General features: G+C 38.2%; 1 protein-coding gene across 1 annotated transcript in view; it reads right to left on the minus strand.

Moving 5' to 3' along the window:
• LOC114644593 (outer dynein arm-docking complex subunit 1-like) overlaps positions 1-13,435 on the minus strand; it is a 150,387-nt gene extending 136,952 nt beyond the window's left edge. Inside the window, exons 1-2 of the mRNA XM_051922434.1 lie at positions 13,282-13,435; positions 9,913-9,978 (exon numbers count right to left, since the gene is read on the minus strand). Of these exons, the coding sequence (XP_051778394.1) occupies positions 9,913-9,978; positions 13,282-13,306 (91 nt within the window). The 5' untranslated portion in view covers positions 13,307-13,435. The remainder of the gene's footprint in view (positions 1-9,912; positions 9,979-13,281) is intronic.
• Positions 13,436-15,512: the final 2,077 nt, after the last annotated feature.

The raw sequence follows: 15,512 nt of genomic DNA on the forward strand, positions 1-15,512 counted from the left end.
ACTGTGAAGGCATTTTTAAGAGGACAGATTATTTCATATCTCTACCACAAAAATAAATTGGAAACCAAGAAAGCATCCGAATTAATCAGTGAAATTACCAGAATAGATCAAGAACATGTCAGGTCTCCAAATGAGGCACTTTATAGGAAAAGGCAGGCTTTGCAATCAGAATTCAACCTCTTGACAACAAAAAAAAGAAACAGAACAACTTATTTTTAAATCACAACATTATTAGTATAAACACGGAGAGAAGGCTAATAAGATCTTAGCTCAACAAATCTCTAAGTAGGAAGTTCACAATGCAATATCAGTAACTACCAACACAGAGATAAAATCATTAACCACGAAAATATAATGCACAAATTTAGAAGTTTATAAGTCCTTATATTCTACTCAATTAAACGAAGACAAGACACAATCTCATGCATTTTTTGAAGCATTACAGATACCATAACTAGATACTCTCAGTGCAGAGGAACTGGATAAACCTCTGACACTCTCAGAATTTCTATATGCTATAAATTCACTTCAGAGTGGGAAAGCAGCAAGCCCTAATGGCTGCCCTGCTGAATTCTATAAATAATTTTCAATTACGTTAGCCCCCCTATTATTAGTAACATTTATAGAAGCCAGAGAAAATAAAATTCTACCTCAAACTATTCACCAATCATTATTGTCTTTTCTGAGAAAAATGTGCATCATACAGACCAATCTCACTTCTGAATAATGCTGTTAAGATACTCTCCAAAGTTCTAACTAGAAGGATTGAGAAAGTGCTTCCTTCGGTAATATCACAAGACCAAACCAGATTTTGTAAAGGAAGACACTTAGCTTCCAATCTTTGACGCCTCTTTAATGTAATATATTCACCCACAAGTCCAACACCCCAGAGATCTTATTATCTTTGGATAAAGAAAAAGCATTTGATATGGTTGAATGGGACTACCTATTCACCACATTTGACAAATTGGAGTTTGGCTCAAACTTATGTGCATGAATCAATCTACTGTATACCAGTCCAGAAGCTTCAGTTTGTATTAACAACATTATTTCAGACTACCAGAATGTTGTACTACACAAGAATGCCCCCTTGAACAGAAAATATCACTATATGCAGATGATATGGTACTGTATACACCAGACACAAAATTCTATGCAAGCAGTCTTAACAGCACTAGCAGAATTTCAAAAGATATCTGAACTCAAAATTAATTTGAATAAAAGTATGCTTTTTCCTGTGAACTCTCTTGCAAACAATATTAGATTGGACACCTTCTCATTTATCATCACAGATCAGTTTAAATACCTAGGGGTAAACATCACAAGTAAATATAAAGCTCTTTATCAACAAAATTTTGTGTTCTGCATGGAAAAACTTAAAGAAGGTGTGCACAGATGAATCAACACTGTCAAAATGAATATCCTTCCCAAGCTTCTTTTGCTATTTCAAAGCATCTCCATATACATTAACAAATAATTTTTTAAGAAATTAGATTCAATCAAAACCTCATTTATATGGAATCGAAACATTCACGCATCCAATGGATGACCCTACAACGGCCTAAAGCAGCAGGTGGCATAGCACTACCTAACTTTCAGTTTTATTCTTGGGAGGCAAATATACAAGCCTTCACAAGCAGTTCTTCTTTATATTCCTTGCTTTGTACCCCAGTAAATACAAGTTATGATCAATATATTAACAACCCAATTGTCCTTCATTCACTCAGAATATGGAGCCAATGAAGGAAGCACTTCAACATAGAGAAGCTTTTATCTGTTGCACTTATACAGTACTTTCAAATTAGATACTTTACAAAACGGAATCTCACCTCACACTAATTTCTATTCCAGAAGAAATATTGATTAGTCTTGAAGACTCAGACAGAATTTTTATAATATATAAAACATTTTAAAATCCCTTCCTTTCAAACATCCCAGAGTACAGTGGAAAAGGATCTCTTACTCAACTTTTCCGAAAAGGAGTGGAAGGCAGGCATGCACAGAATTCACTCTAGCTCCATATGCGCAAAGATTTACAATTATTCAATTTTTTTTGAGCACATCTATCTCATATAAAATTGTCCATAATGTTTCCAACCTGGAAATGCTGCAATCAAGCTCCAGCCTCACTAGGCCACATGTTTTGGGTTCTGGACCAAAACCTTTAAATGCCTTTCAGACTGCTTTGGTGTCACAATCCCTCCTAACCCATTAACAGCTGTGTTTGGTGTACTCCCTGATGGGCTTGGGGCTCGTTTATACTTCACGCTCAGAACGCGTATGTGCGCACATCATGGCTGTCACGCATTCCCAGTGTTCATTAGATGTGTCTTCTGAGCAGGTCCTCATAAATTAACGTGACGCGTGCACGAGTTGCAGTATCAGCAAAAAGTCAGGGGTGCAGTGTGATAAAAGTCAGAATGTGACGTCAGAGTCACTGTTTACTATCTACATGTGACAGAAAGCCGCTATGCGAATTGTAAAAGGCGCTATATAGCGCCCGACCTGGCACAGACTCAGGCAGAGGCACGTACTTAAACAAATGCTTTTTTTTATATATCTTCAGCCGTGGGGCACGCCTTCCCCGTGTCCCACAGGCCCAACACAGTCCCAAAATACACTCACAATTAACGCTATCCACCTCAGCACCACCACTCCTCCTCAGGCTTCGTCCTCCTTCCTCCCAACTCTGGCTCCCTGAGTGGTGGTGGCTGGCCCTTTTTATATCCCACCCGGAAGCGGTCCAGGTGCTTGGACACCTGGTCCTAATTGCCCTTCCGGGTGGGGCTGAAGGTATGACCAGCTAGGCTGCTGACTCCACGCAGCTCCCCCTGGCGGCCATCCGAGCCCCCAACCAGGCTGTGGAGGACTCCATCTCCCATGGAGCCATGCGCTGGGCTGGGGAATCATTGGCTGCCAGGGAGGCTGCCACCAAGCGTCCCGGGGGAGGTACTGAACAGTCCATGGCTGCTCCCCCGGAACAGATGTAGGAGAGGCGTCCCTGCCGGGCATGGGACCCGGCTGTCCTTTACAGAATCCTTGTGTGCCCTTCGATGTGTGATGAATGGTGCGATGTTGTGAAGCAAAATGCTGACATACAAATGCATTTTATATTCAAGCGTCACATATTCCCGATCGTAATGACACAAAACATTTTAAAAGTCTCCCATACCATCTTTTGTGCAGTCTTTTTTTCTGTGGCTTCCTCCTGAGCTGACAGCAGCGGCAAACAGAAATAGATCACCACACAGAACACGTTAAATGTATGATATTCCAACTCTCTGCACATTTAGAATCCTTAGATTTATACTTGATATCTCATTCATGATGAAATGCATTAAAGTATGTATGTTATATTTTACAGATAAATCATTAATTTTGTTTAAATAATTAATACTGTTAATGATTACACACATGGGGGTGACATGGTGGCAGAGTGGTAGCACTGCTGTCTCGCAGGGAGTCATGTCGCTGGTATTCCCTACCTAGAGTTTACATGTTTTCCTGCTGGGTTTCCACACTGTGCTCCGGTTTCCTTCCAAAGATATGCAGATTTGGTGACACTAAAATGACACTAGTGTGTGTGTTGGTATTCACCTTCTGATGAGTTGATGCCCCATCTAGGGGGATGTTTCTGCCTCATGCCCAATGCTAGCTGGAATGGACACATCCCTGGATTGATGGATTTAATCATTAAACATCCTTTACAGAGATATTACGGTAAGGTTTCATCGGAATTTAATGGGTGTTTAAGGCAATTCACAACACAGCTAAGCCGAACCTGTTCTCACCGTGATGATATCTCGCACTGCCACCTGGTGGATTCTTCCAGATTTACATAAAGTATGCGCACAAGTATAAACAGTACAATGCTTATGTAGCAGAAGCGTCTGCTGGAGCATGCATCGTGTCGCGTGAAGTATAAAACTGGCCTTAAAGTGGAGAAGGACAAACAAATTGTAATTACCTTTACTTCACTACTAGCACGTACACTTATCTTGCTCAACTGGAAGAATCCTAGCCCATCTCTTTTAAGCCAGTGGGTAACAGACATTCTATAATATTTGAAATTGGAAAAAATCAAATTCTCACTTAGAGGAACTGTTCAAAATATTTTTAAAACCTGGCAGGATCTAATCAATAAATTTTAGAATAAGCATTTATATTGGGGAGAAGGATTCTCTTCCCTCTTTTCTACTTTTAAAATTTTTCTCTGGTTGTTGGTCTTCCTGTCTGTCTCTTGGGTGGGGGTTGAATTTAGTTTTGTTAAGTTTGACTTGATTGCATAGAATGTTACTTGCTTTTAATAAAATCAATAAAAAAAGAAATAAATTAAAATTGTGTTAAAGGGTTGCACAAAATGATATCCCTTCACCTATTGTTTCACTTTGTTGTTGTGTATTTGGAGTAATTAATCCACCTTAATTAAAGGACAGTTGTTTGTGTCCAACTTAGTTGCTGTGTCTCTGTCATTTCAGCATATGGAACATCTCACACATTTATAGTAATAAAATACATCATACTTGTCATTCCAACAGATGGTGCATCACAAACATTAACACTGCATTTACAGTACAAATCCAATACCAAATGGCATATAACAGAGACTTAAGCATTGCATTTGCCATTCTAACAAATGACACATCAAAAACATTTGTAGTAATGCATTTTTTACTACAAATGTTTGTGATGGTAATGTGTTGGAATAAAAAATGTAATGCATTTATTACTACTTGCATTGTAAAATATATTCCAAAAGATGGTGCACTGCAAATGTTAATGTAGAGGCCTGTGTTTATTATTTAGATTTGTAGCCTGTCATATACAGCTAGCACAGCTAATTTTATGATGATGTTCTTTTAAATGTCTTTAGATGATGAGTTTCAATTGAATATTTAAATGAAAGAAATAGGTTTTTGTCAGTAAGCATATAAACTAAGTGAAAGGTGTAAAAAGAAGCAATTTTAAATTCAGAGTTTTTAGGAATTTGTAGTGTGAGTTTGAGGTGCTGCATAAGAGTACAAGATTACACTGCCAGATACAAGATCTGCAGGTAACTGGTCACACATGAGTTTTACTTCTCACCCCCACTTGATGTGGAGCTGTCATTTCTGATGTTACTTGTATTAATGAATGAGAAATTGCAAACTTTGATACTCTATCTGTGACATCAGCAGCAAAAGAAAATTAAGAGGAGACATGATTGAAGTGTTTAAAATTACGAAGGGATTAAGTACAGTGGATTGAGACTGTACACTTCAAAATGAGTTAATCAAGAACACGGGGACACAGATGGAAAGTTGAAAGGGGTAAATGTCACAGAAACATTAAGAAAGTTTTATTTACACAGTACCATAGACACATGGAATAAGCTACCAAGTAGTGTAGTAGACTGTAGGACTTTAGAGACTTTCAAACCTGAACTTGATGTTATTTTATAAGAATTAAATGAATAGGACTGGCAAATTTGTTGGGCCATACGGCCTGTTCTTGTCTAGATTGTTCTAATGTTCTAATTAGATGAATGGATTTAGTTATATGAGTTCTAAAGTTCAGTAACAAGCACAAGTAAAATTTATGAGCTTCTGAAAGGTGGACAGTTTTTAGAAGCATGAGCACCCTTTTCCATCTCCAGGAAGAAAGCCTGGCGGATAAGGGACAGATTTTAGCTTTGTGAGCTTCAACAAATGGGGACAGATACTAAGCTTGAAAGTTATGTAAAGTCAGATGATGAGCTGGTCAGGTAGAGAGTGGACAAGATGGTGAACTGAAGAGAGAAGACCCGATAGAGAGCAAATGAGAGGGAGCTGACCAGAGATGAAGGAAAAAGAACCAAGACTTCTTGTAACTAAGATTGAGGCCGCCTGAGATCAATACTCACTTACTGAATGTGTTGCTGATCTTTGACAGCTTTCACAACAATAGAAACGCCCAGGTTTTATGGTCTGGAATGCCCCACCTTTATTTACTATTGTTTATGGCACAAGCTATAATATTTAACAATTAAAATTTATTAACCTTATTTCCTTTTTGTACATTTTGTTTTGTTTGAGAATTAAGAAACTGAGTTCTTTTCTCAGCTACGTCAGTCAGGGTGAGGCAGAAAGTGCTTACAAAAGAGAAGCTACAGTAACATTCACACCTGGATGATGTCTTAAGGTGGTGGACCATAGCCCTGTGTGTAAATGTACTGCATCTGTGAGCTGTATCTCTAAAAGTTAGTAGTCTAGAAGAAAACAATCTGTTTATTAGATTAAAGGGGATTTATGTTTTAAGGAATGGTGTCCCTAAAAAGGCTTTCCCTCAATAAAACAGCAGTGCCCAAGGAACACGTATAAGAAACTCCACAAAATATATGAAGTGAATATATGCCTAACTGGGATTCCCATCACTTCCAACAGGTAAAGCAGTTTAGAAAGACCTATGAAATTGTCAACAGAACTTTGGACTGTGGGAAAAAAAAACAAGAGATGCTTAGAAACCAGGAATCAAATGTGGGTCCAATTCTTTAAGGTCACCCTTTTGCATCATCATGACACTGTATATTATAAAGTAATATTTAAATGCAATTTGAAAATTTCAATTTCAACTCCATACTTATTTATATAATTTATAATATTATTTAACAATGCCACTGTATGATAAATTATCTTTTATTAATAAATGGGTACTTTTTGCTAAATTCAAATACTAAATTATCTCTATAAATGATATTCTGCCTACAGAAAAAAATCAATATCCACTCATTCATAATGTATCAAAGTCTTAAACAAACTCAGTGGTCACAAGAAATTCAATATTTTTCTGCTTTCCTTATTCCACTTTTGATGAACTCTGAAAGTGAAAAAAAAACTCTTTGCTACTGTAAATTTATTATAAGAAAATAATTCTAAACTGATTGTATTTATATTAATTTGCAGTGCACTAACTTATTTCAAATCATAAACTCAATGCTAGTGGCAATTGATTTATTACAAGCAAATTCCATTCAACGGCAGTAAAACAGCACAGCGGTAACTGCTGCTGCCTCCCAAATCCCCCAACCTTGGTTCAAATTCCTTGTCCAGTTGTTGTCCATGTAATGTTTCCTGGTCCAGTCTGGGTATTCCTATCTCATCAATTCTGGTTAGGGTACCTGTTGATTCTAAGTTGTCCCTATACAGGGGAGTGATGCACGGGCCCTGCAATGGAGTGACTTCCTGTCCTGAACTTATACTTGGAACAGATTCTTTTGGCACTCATTTAGAGTAGGTTAAATGAAATTATTAAACACTTGATCATCACTTTCTCTGTCTTATCTTCCTTTTGCTCACACAGTTAAGCTGGTGACACATTCCATGACTTTTAGTCAGAGTAGCAATTGAACTTGACTACTGCAATTGCTGATGTCATTACCTGAGGATGTCAAATAACATGACTAGAAATCGCTGAGCATGACAAATTCTGCAACTCCATGACTAATTTACAGCACAGTTTAACATTTTCAAAGTATCACAAGTTCCCTCATTTTTATGACAGTGCTGTACAAATGCTTTTCAGGTACTTTCTTCCATTCTGTTTTGGTACATAAAACATGAGATATCAACAGACATGCCTGTCTTCTGTTTGTGAGGTCCAAAACACACACATTCTTTATTGCTAGTAGTTGCATTATATGCATTGCAATTTCAACTGAACACACATTGGGTTGTAAACAAACAGCCTGTCCTATGATTTAAGAATAAGAGATAGATAGATAGATAGATAGATAGATAGATAGATAGATAGATAGATAGATAGATAGATAGATAGATAGATAGATAGATAGATAGATAGATAGATAGATAGATAGATAGATTGTGAGTGATCAGGATGCTTCCACACTGTTTTGAGCTGCTCCAATTACAAAGAAAGCATGATTTTAGGGACATCACAGTTTTAAAAGAGCTGGATCAGCTGCAGTCTCATATCTCACAGTAACAGACACCTTTAAAGCTGATTAACTCACTATGTAATCTTACTGGGCACTGAGTCAAGTCAAGTCAAGTTGGATAGCATGCACTGGTACAGTGCGTTGCCGCACTCACTACACGACGAAACAACTCAAGATCTCAGTTTGCAAACCCCCCAGGCAGACATGCGGTCCAGTCCCACTCTCCGGAAATGACCCTCTATCTGCCACAGCCAGGTGTTATGTGGGCGACCCCTTGGCCTGGTCCAGCCACTCGGGTCCTCAACAATGAGGATCTTATGAGCTGGATCACCCTCGGGGAAACGCGCCACATGGCCGTAGTGCCGTAACTAACTCTCCATCACAATGCAGGTAATGTGCCTCATTCGGGACTCTGTGAGCAACCGCTCATTCGAGACAAAGTCAAACCAACGGTACCCAAGGATTTTCCGCAGAGAAACAGTACCAAAGGAGTCCAGTCTTTGTCTCAGGTCACTGGATAGCGTCCATGTCTCGCAACCATACTGAGCACTGAACATGACCAAAAAAAAATTCTTATTTCTCGTGTGCTTGAGAAAATATCCTGAAATTCAACAGAATAAAAGTCCCAGATAGCTCATTTCCTCACTTTAATATGAATGCAGATGACAGGTACAATTCTTGTTAAAATTTGAAATGTATTATGGATGAGATAATAAACATTTAAAGCAGTGAATTAATTAAGTCCATCCATTCATTTTCAAAGTTTAATATGTATTTTGGAGACACGTGGCACATGATACAGTGTGGGAAATAAGTATTTGAAACTACCATAAAAAGTAGAGACTGTTCATTTCTTTCTAAGTGAGCAAACTTACAAATTCAGCAGAGGATCAAATACTTATTTCCCACACTGTATATATTTCATTGAAAGAAAAAATTACTTGTATTTCAATATAGCTGACAAAAATGTTGTTGCCCTGCCACCTACCTTGATATTGAAGTGAGGAGCGGAGATATTATATCTGGAATATTTTAAATGTTGAATTTCAGGCTGAACGGAAGTGGCTGTGTCCATTTTCTGTTGCTTACTGTTACCCTCCTCAAAAACCTCCTGTGAGTGTTCAAAAGTTTTCCATGCACACGAGAAATTTGATTTTATTATTTTTTGCTCAATCTGTTCACTACCCAAATGACTGGTTTGTATTGTAAATCATTCATTGTGCATGATAATGTTGAGGGAGTCACCTACGAATTCTTTTAATGGGTGACACCTTTGCACCACACTGAACAGTGTGAGGATTTTTACAGTGACCGGTGTGCTAATCTTGCCACCATCCCCCCTGAGTTTTCCCTGCAAGTTGAAGGACCTGCTTGCAGGGCTGGATACAGATTAATGTCATACCAAGGACGGAGCAATTGCAGGTTAAGGTCCTTTCTCAGGGGCATAATGGAGTAGAATACCTTCTGGCGTTTATGAGATTTGAACCGGCAACCTTCTAATTGCCAGCACAGATCCCTAGCCTCAGAACCACCACTCCGCACCACAGGGTATGAACAAATACTGGATGGTGTGCCTGACTAACATACTGTAAAGCAGCTAGGATGAATTCCATCCATCCACCATTCATTCTTCAACTCAGCTTACTTTTGTTTTGCTAGAATTTCTCCAGTAAGCTGGAATTAACCCTGGACTGGGCACCCTCATACCACACACCAACGTTGTTCATACAGGGATTTTTATAGGTACCAATTAACCCAACCTGCATGTCCTTGAAGTACCCAGAAGAAAATCCATATAGACACACTGGCAGATTCTACAAAGAAAAACATTCTCAAAAATAAACAAAATTTTTTTAGATAATATTTCATGTGTTTTTATCCATACTAAAAAGAAATACTACATTTAGAGTAACTGACAGCTAGCAGGGTGACATTTACCCTGTCTTTTTGTGAAAGCCTGTCCACTAAAAATTGTGAGCTCATGTTAACTATCAGTTTACCTTCATTTTCGCTTTCAGCTTCGGCGCTGTTCTGTATGTTAACATTCGCAGTGTTTTCTGCTAATCCTTAGAGAAAAACAAAAAGATGACAAAAAAGACACATTACAAACTCCTGTAAAGACAAGTGTTTCATTTTTTTTATTGAAATAAACAGGAGTGAATCACATACATACAAACATCAAAAATAAAGTATGACAGTAAGATGGAAATAAGTTAGATTTGACATTTTAACTGTAGTTTTTACAGAGGGCAAGATTTGTTGAGGAATTTCAAACATAATTCCTCACCGTATTGTAATTTTTGGAAGTTACAACTAATATTAATTATGTGTCTTTTGCTGTGTTAAATACCAGTGTATAACATTCCTTCCATTCATTTTGTGAAAAAATGCAGTTTAGAGAGTGTAGAGTTTCAAAGAGTCCTGATATCAATTGGCCTCAAAGGCAGGAGCCATGCCAGTCCATCACAGGGCTCATTAAAACATATACACTGATCATTTACAGTTGCCAAGTTAGCTTAAAATGAACACCTTTGAAATGTGGAAGGATGGAGGATGGACTATCTATTACTTTCTTGTTGTAGTTTTATTTCCACTTAACTACCAAAGTTGTTCTTAAAGAGATCTTTATTTTACCTTGTAATAATTATTGTCATGAATTTAAAATGGTGTGATACATTCAGGAAAATCCAGCATGGTCTCACTTGCTGGAGAATTTACTGGAAAAGGCATGTTTTTATTCAAATTAATTTTGAATCTTTGTTCCTGCCTTGAGCCCTGTGCTGGCTGGGATTGGCTCCAGCAGACCCCCATGACCATGTGTTAGGATATAACGGATTGGACAATGGATGGATGGTTTCACCACAGTGTGCTGGTGGGTATGATGCCCAGAGGATGGGTGGGTTTGGAAAGCTTCCCCATAGTCTACTACAATAAGGTGAAAGGAAGAGTGAAACACCAGTTGGTCCAGCAAGAGGTGAGAGTTACTGTGGAGGAGCTACATGCTAACAAGATAGCAGTACAAAATAGGACCATGTAATACAGAACAACATCTCACAGAGAGAAACATAGTGTGCTGAACCTCACTGCATTAAGTTCCTAATCCAATCAGTCTATGATGTCTTGCTAGCCCATTACATCTCTCCAGCTGGGTGAAATGCTGAAAAACCAGCAAGTCCTCTGTGCTGAGGGAAGGGAACATTAGATCATATTTTTATTTGCTGGCTGAAATTCCGGAGAGGGGATGTTTCTGTTGGTGCCATGACTAAATGCTTCAGACAGTGGCTGATGTATGCAAAGCCATCTCCCTATCTAACATCTGTGCCCACTGAGGCAAAAAATTGCTTTTTGTCAAGGCAAAGGAGAAGGTTCAGACCCAACCTAAGGTACTAACCCATCTCCTTCAGACAGCACGGGACTAGCAATTGAGAGCTGACCTGGGAAAGCACCTCAAGTTTCTAGATAACATCTCTATGACTATGCTTATACCAGACATAGTGATTTTGTCTGAGACATCTAATCAGGTGGTCACAATGGAGCTGACTGTACCTTGAGTAGATGGGATGGAGGAGGTCCATGAATGAAAGAAGGCCAAGTACCAAGATTACATAGAGGACTGTTGCAGCAAAGGTTTAGAAGGCATACTGTCTTCCCATGGAGGTGAGCCACAGAGGGTTTGCTTGTCAATCCCTTTGTAAAGCCCACTGATGGATGAGATTTCAGGAGCTTATAAGAGGAAAGCAATCAGGTGCAGCACTGAGGCTGCAGATCAAGCCTCAGGATGACTGTGTATCACAAGGAGTGACATATAGCAGGAAGCTACTCAGGCACAAGTCAAGGCCGTTGCATCCCTGGTTTGGTCAGTCAGGTGAGGGTGTCTGATGTGGAAAGATCCGTACCCAGTGATCCCAAGTTAGGTCTCTGATGAGTGTGTCATAAGATGTATTATTATATAGATAACACTATACTATACATACACTATATCAGGAGTGTGAAGCGGCATCTTTTGCTCAGTCCCTTCCGTTGTGATCCATTTTATCTCTGATTGCTTTTGGAGATCAACAGCTAGTGGTTCAATAGCAATGGCAAACAGCATTGGTGATAATGGAAAAATGAATATTCTTCCAAAGCTCCTATACCCAATTCAGATCAACAAATCTTTCTTTAAGAGATTAATAAAACCTTCTTTAAAAAGTTTGACTTAATTTGTAATATCAGTCATCAGTAATTCAAAATGACCACTCATTAAGTAAAGAATTCTACAGAGACCTCAAGCAGAAGGTGGAATGACAGTACTTAATAAAATAGTGGAAATTAGAAGAAGTCTACAAATCTACACCTGCTTGGTTGCCAATGCAGAGAAGATTATATTCTGTCTTCTGTGTGTGAAATGTGGAAGGAAAACTAGTGCAAAATTCATTCACACTTGGGAAGAACTGACAAATTATACATGGTTAAAAAAACAAATCCAGTGCCATACAGCAGAGATGCAGCAGCGCTATTTCATAATGCTGTTGCTCTTTTTAAATCCTGTATATGTAACAATACATTACGAAGGACAGCACTGTTCAATAAATTAATAAAGTACATAGCTCAAGTAGGCCCTCACCTCAAACAGCATCAAACTGGCTTAAACAAAGTGGGAATAGGGGGTAGGCCCATGAAGATGGGAGACAATCATCAGCACTCCTTGATCGGAGCTCTGGATTTGAATCCTGACTACACACAGAAGGCCCACACAGTGCTCAGTTCCTCTTTTCTTTGTACACATTAAAAGGCACAGATGTTTGTCCCACACCTTCTCTGCTTGAACCTGGCTTCCTGGGACACTGTACTGGAATTAGGCAGGAGGGGGAAATAAACCTATTTATTGTACTTCCTTATCTTAAAGAGAGAATCCAAGGATCTGGAAAGCTATTTTGCCTACATATTGACTTTACAAGGGTTCTTCTTTAAAGTGGATTTATTGTGCTCTTTCAATATCTCCTGCTCCTGGCATCAGTGTGCCGGCCCAGCAATCCATTACAACTTTCATAAAAAACATGTCTACCTGAACTATTAGTGCAAAAAAACACTGTGGAAAAGCATTTGTACAAATTACAGTAAAATTGATTATTTTCTTTATGTTTCTGTTCAATATTTTGTTACTACTTTCAAATAAAATAAAATCAGTCCATGCTCCACAAATTTCTAAAACTATCCAGCATGTGTATAATTTTTTTTTTAAGCCATGTGAGTTCCTAAAAAAACACAAGCCCCAAAAGAAATATACAAAATACAATCAGATTACAAAACATTTACATAACTGGCATTCTTTCATTACATTCAAAGTTAGGTTAGTTACTTACCAATATTATTTAAGGCAGACGTACCTTTGCTTTTCTTAGACTTCACCATTTCTTTTAAGTCGGAATAATATTACAGCTAAAATGATTAATAATCTATAAATTCATGGTAATTGGTTGTTTTTACAATGCTTTTTTCACAGAACAGCTCTGCTTCCTATTCTCCTTAAGCCTGACAAGGCAAGAACTCTTGCACTGAATCAACAAAATAAGTCTCCATGCAATAAAGTGTTAAGTTATCAGTAAGCAAATATGCTTTTAACAAGTCACAGAAGCATGGTTACGAGATAGCATATGTGTATTGAGCAATGCATTTGAGTGTAGCATAAACAAAGCCACTGAGCAAAATGTTATCTCCTGTATTGAGACAAAGTTTAACCATGGCAGGTGGGGCAAATCACTAGGAAAAGATTATAATTTAATTTCAACTGCTGTTTCTAGCAACATTGCTTTTTAAAATGCTGTTGTAACACAGTTGAAATGTGATAGAGCTTTAAATATAAGATCCTTACAAATAAAGTTTCTAGTATATCTAGATGAAAAAGAGAGATACAGTATACTGGAAAGGAAAAGAGACACTGAAGCTAAAAGATCTGGAGTGAAAGTAATAAATGTCTGGAAAAGAAACATCTTCAACTGTGCTCCTGTTGCTCAGGGAATTGCAAAAATTAATACATGAGAGTTCAATTAAACACTTGACATGACTAGAGACACATCTAAATAAACCAAAAACTCATGTACAGTATATACAGTATTTATGATATGATTACAGAGTAGTTTCAGATCCAACAATTGCTACTTCTGATCATTAGGCTTGCATTATTTTTTTCCCAACAGTGCTGCTCAACTACCATAGTTTCACTGTTTGATGAATTTGTCTTATAAATCAGACCCTGAAGAAACTCCAGACATTTGCCATACAGACAATTGAGATTATTGGCTGTTTTGTAGCAAATGAGGCACCAGAGGACAATGCTAAAGAAATTACAAATTATAATAGGCTCTTCAGGTAGTGTAGCTACTTAAGAAAGTCTGTAAAATCAGCTCAGACTTTAGGTTTTAGCATTTGATAAGGTACCACATGAGAGGTTAGGCATCAAAATGGTAATGAGACTTTCCTACTTCTTGACTGGCAAAGGCTCATACCAGAAGTGTAAATATGGAGTAAAAAGTAAAAAAGGCAGGACGTGAATAAGGGGCTCTATCCATTATGGCCCATTGTAAAACTGGAAAGATCAGGTTGCTCCTGCTTACAAACACCAAAGGTTAGCCTACAACAGAGGAGGGCCAATAGAGCAGGAAACAGGCTTGTGGCACCCGGCATGAAGACAACTCAGCCACTTTCTTGAAAGCCTTACATCAAAGAGAGAGAGAGTGAGCTTCTCAGGCTCAAAATACGAGACTCGCACAGTGGTACATGAGACTCAGTTGTGATGAAAAGCGGAAGACCATTCTTCATTGAGAATAAATACCAAATTATAATACTAGAAACAGGATTTTTTTAATAACAATATTGCATTGAGTATATTGTAAATATCCTAGGTCTGGACCGGAGTGGGACACATTTATCAGGTGGGAACAGACTATCAGAAGAGTCAGGACTACCTGCAGAAGACAGCAATAAAAGCAGCTCCTAAAAGCAAGAACAGGGAACACATATAGAGCTCTCAATAGAAAGATTTTGTATTGGCTCATAGTGTCGGAGAAAGTATGGCAAATGGTGTTGCCACTGACCCCAAGTAGGCAGTGTGAGGCAGAGCTGACAACGTGTATGTGTGGGCACAGGTGATGCAAGCAGCAGAATACAATACAATTCAGTACAACTTCAGTACAACTTACTTTGTGTATAGCACTCTTCACTGAACGCAGGCGCAAAGCGCTGTGAACATTTCTCAGTTAAAATACACATATAGATTATACTAATTTTCTCATTACAGAATTTGTACACATTAAAATGCAGATTTGTTAAAACACACAGAGAACAAGGTAGGAACTGATTAAACATAAATGGAAACCAGCATTATTTGTCCATTAAATAATTGGTAAACTATGATAAGGATAGAGCTGCCAGGTAAGAGGAAAAGAGGAAGGTCTAAGAGAAGGTTTATGGATGTGGTGAGAGAGGACATGCAGGTGATGGGTGTAACAGAACAAGATGTAGAAGATAGAAAGATATGGAAGAGATTGATCCGCTGTAGCATCCCCTAATAGGAGAAGCTGAAAGAAGAAGAAGAATTAATTGGTAAACTACAACCAGT

This window comes from Erpetoichthys calabaricus, chromosome 2, assembly GCF_900747795.2.
Source record: "Erpetoichthys calabaricus chromosome 2, fErpCal1.3, whole genome shotgun sequence".
Lineage (NCBI taxonomy): Eukaryota > Metazoa > Chordata > Cladistia > Polypteriformes > Polypteridae > Erpetoichthys > Erpetoichthys calabaricus.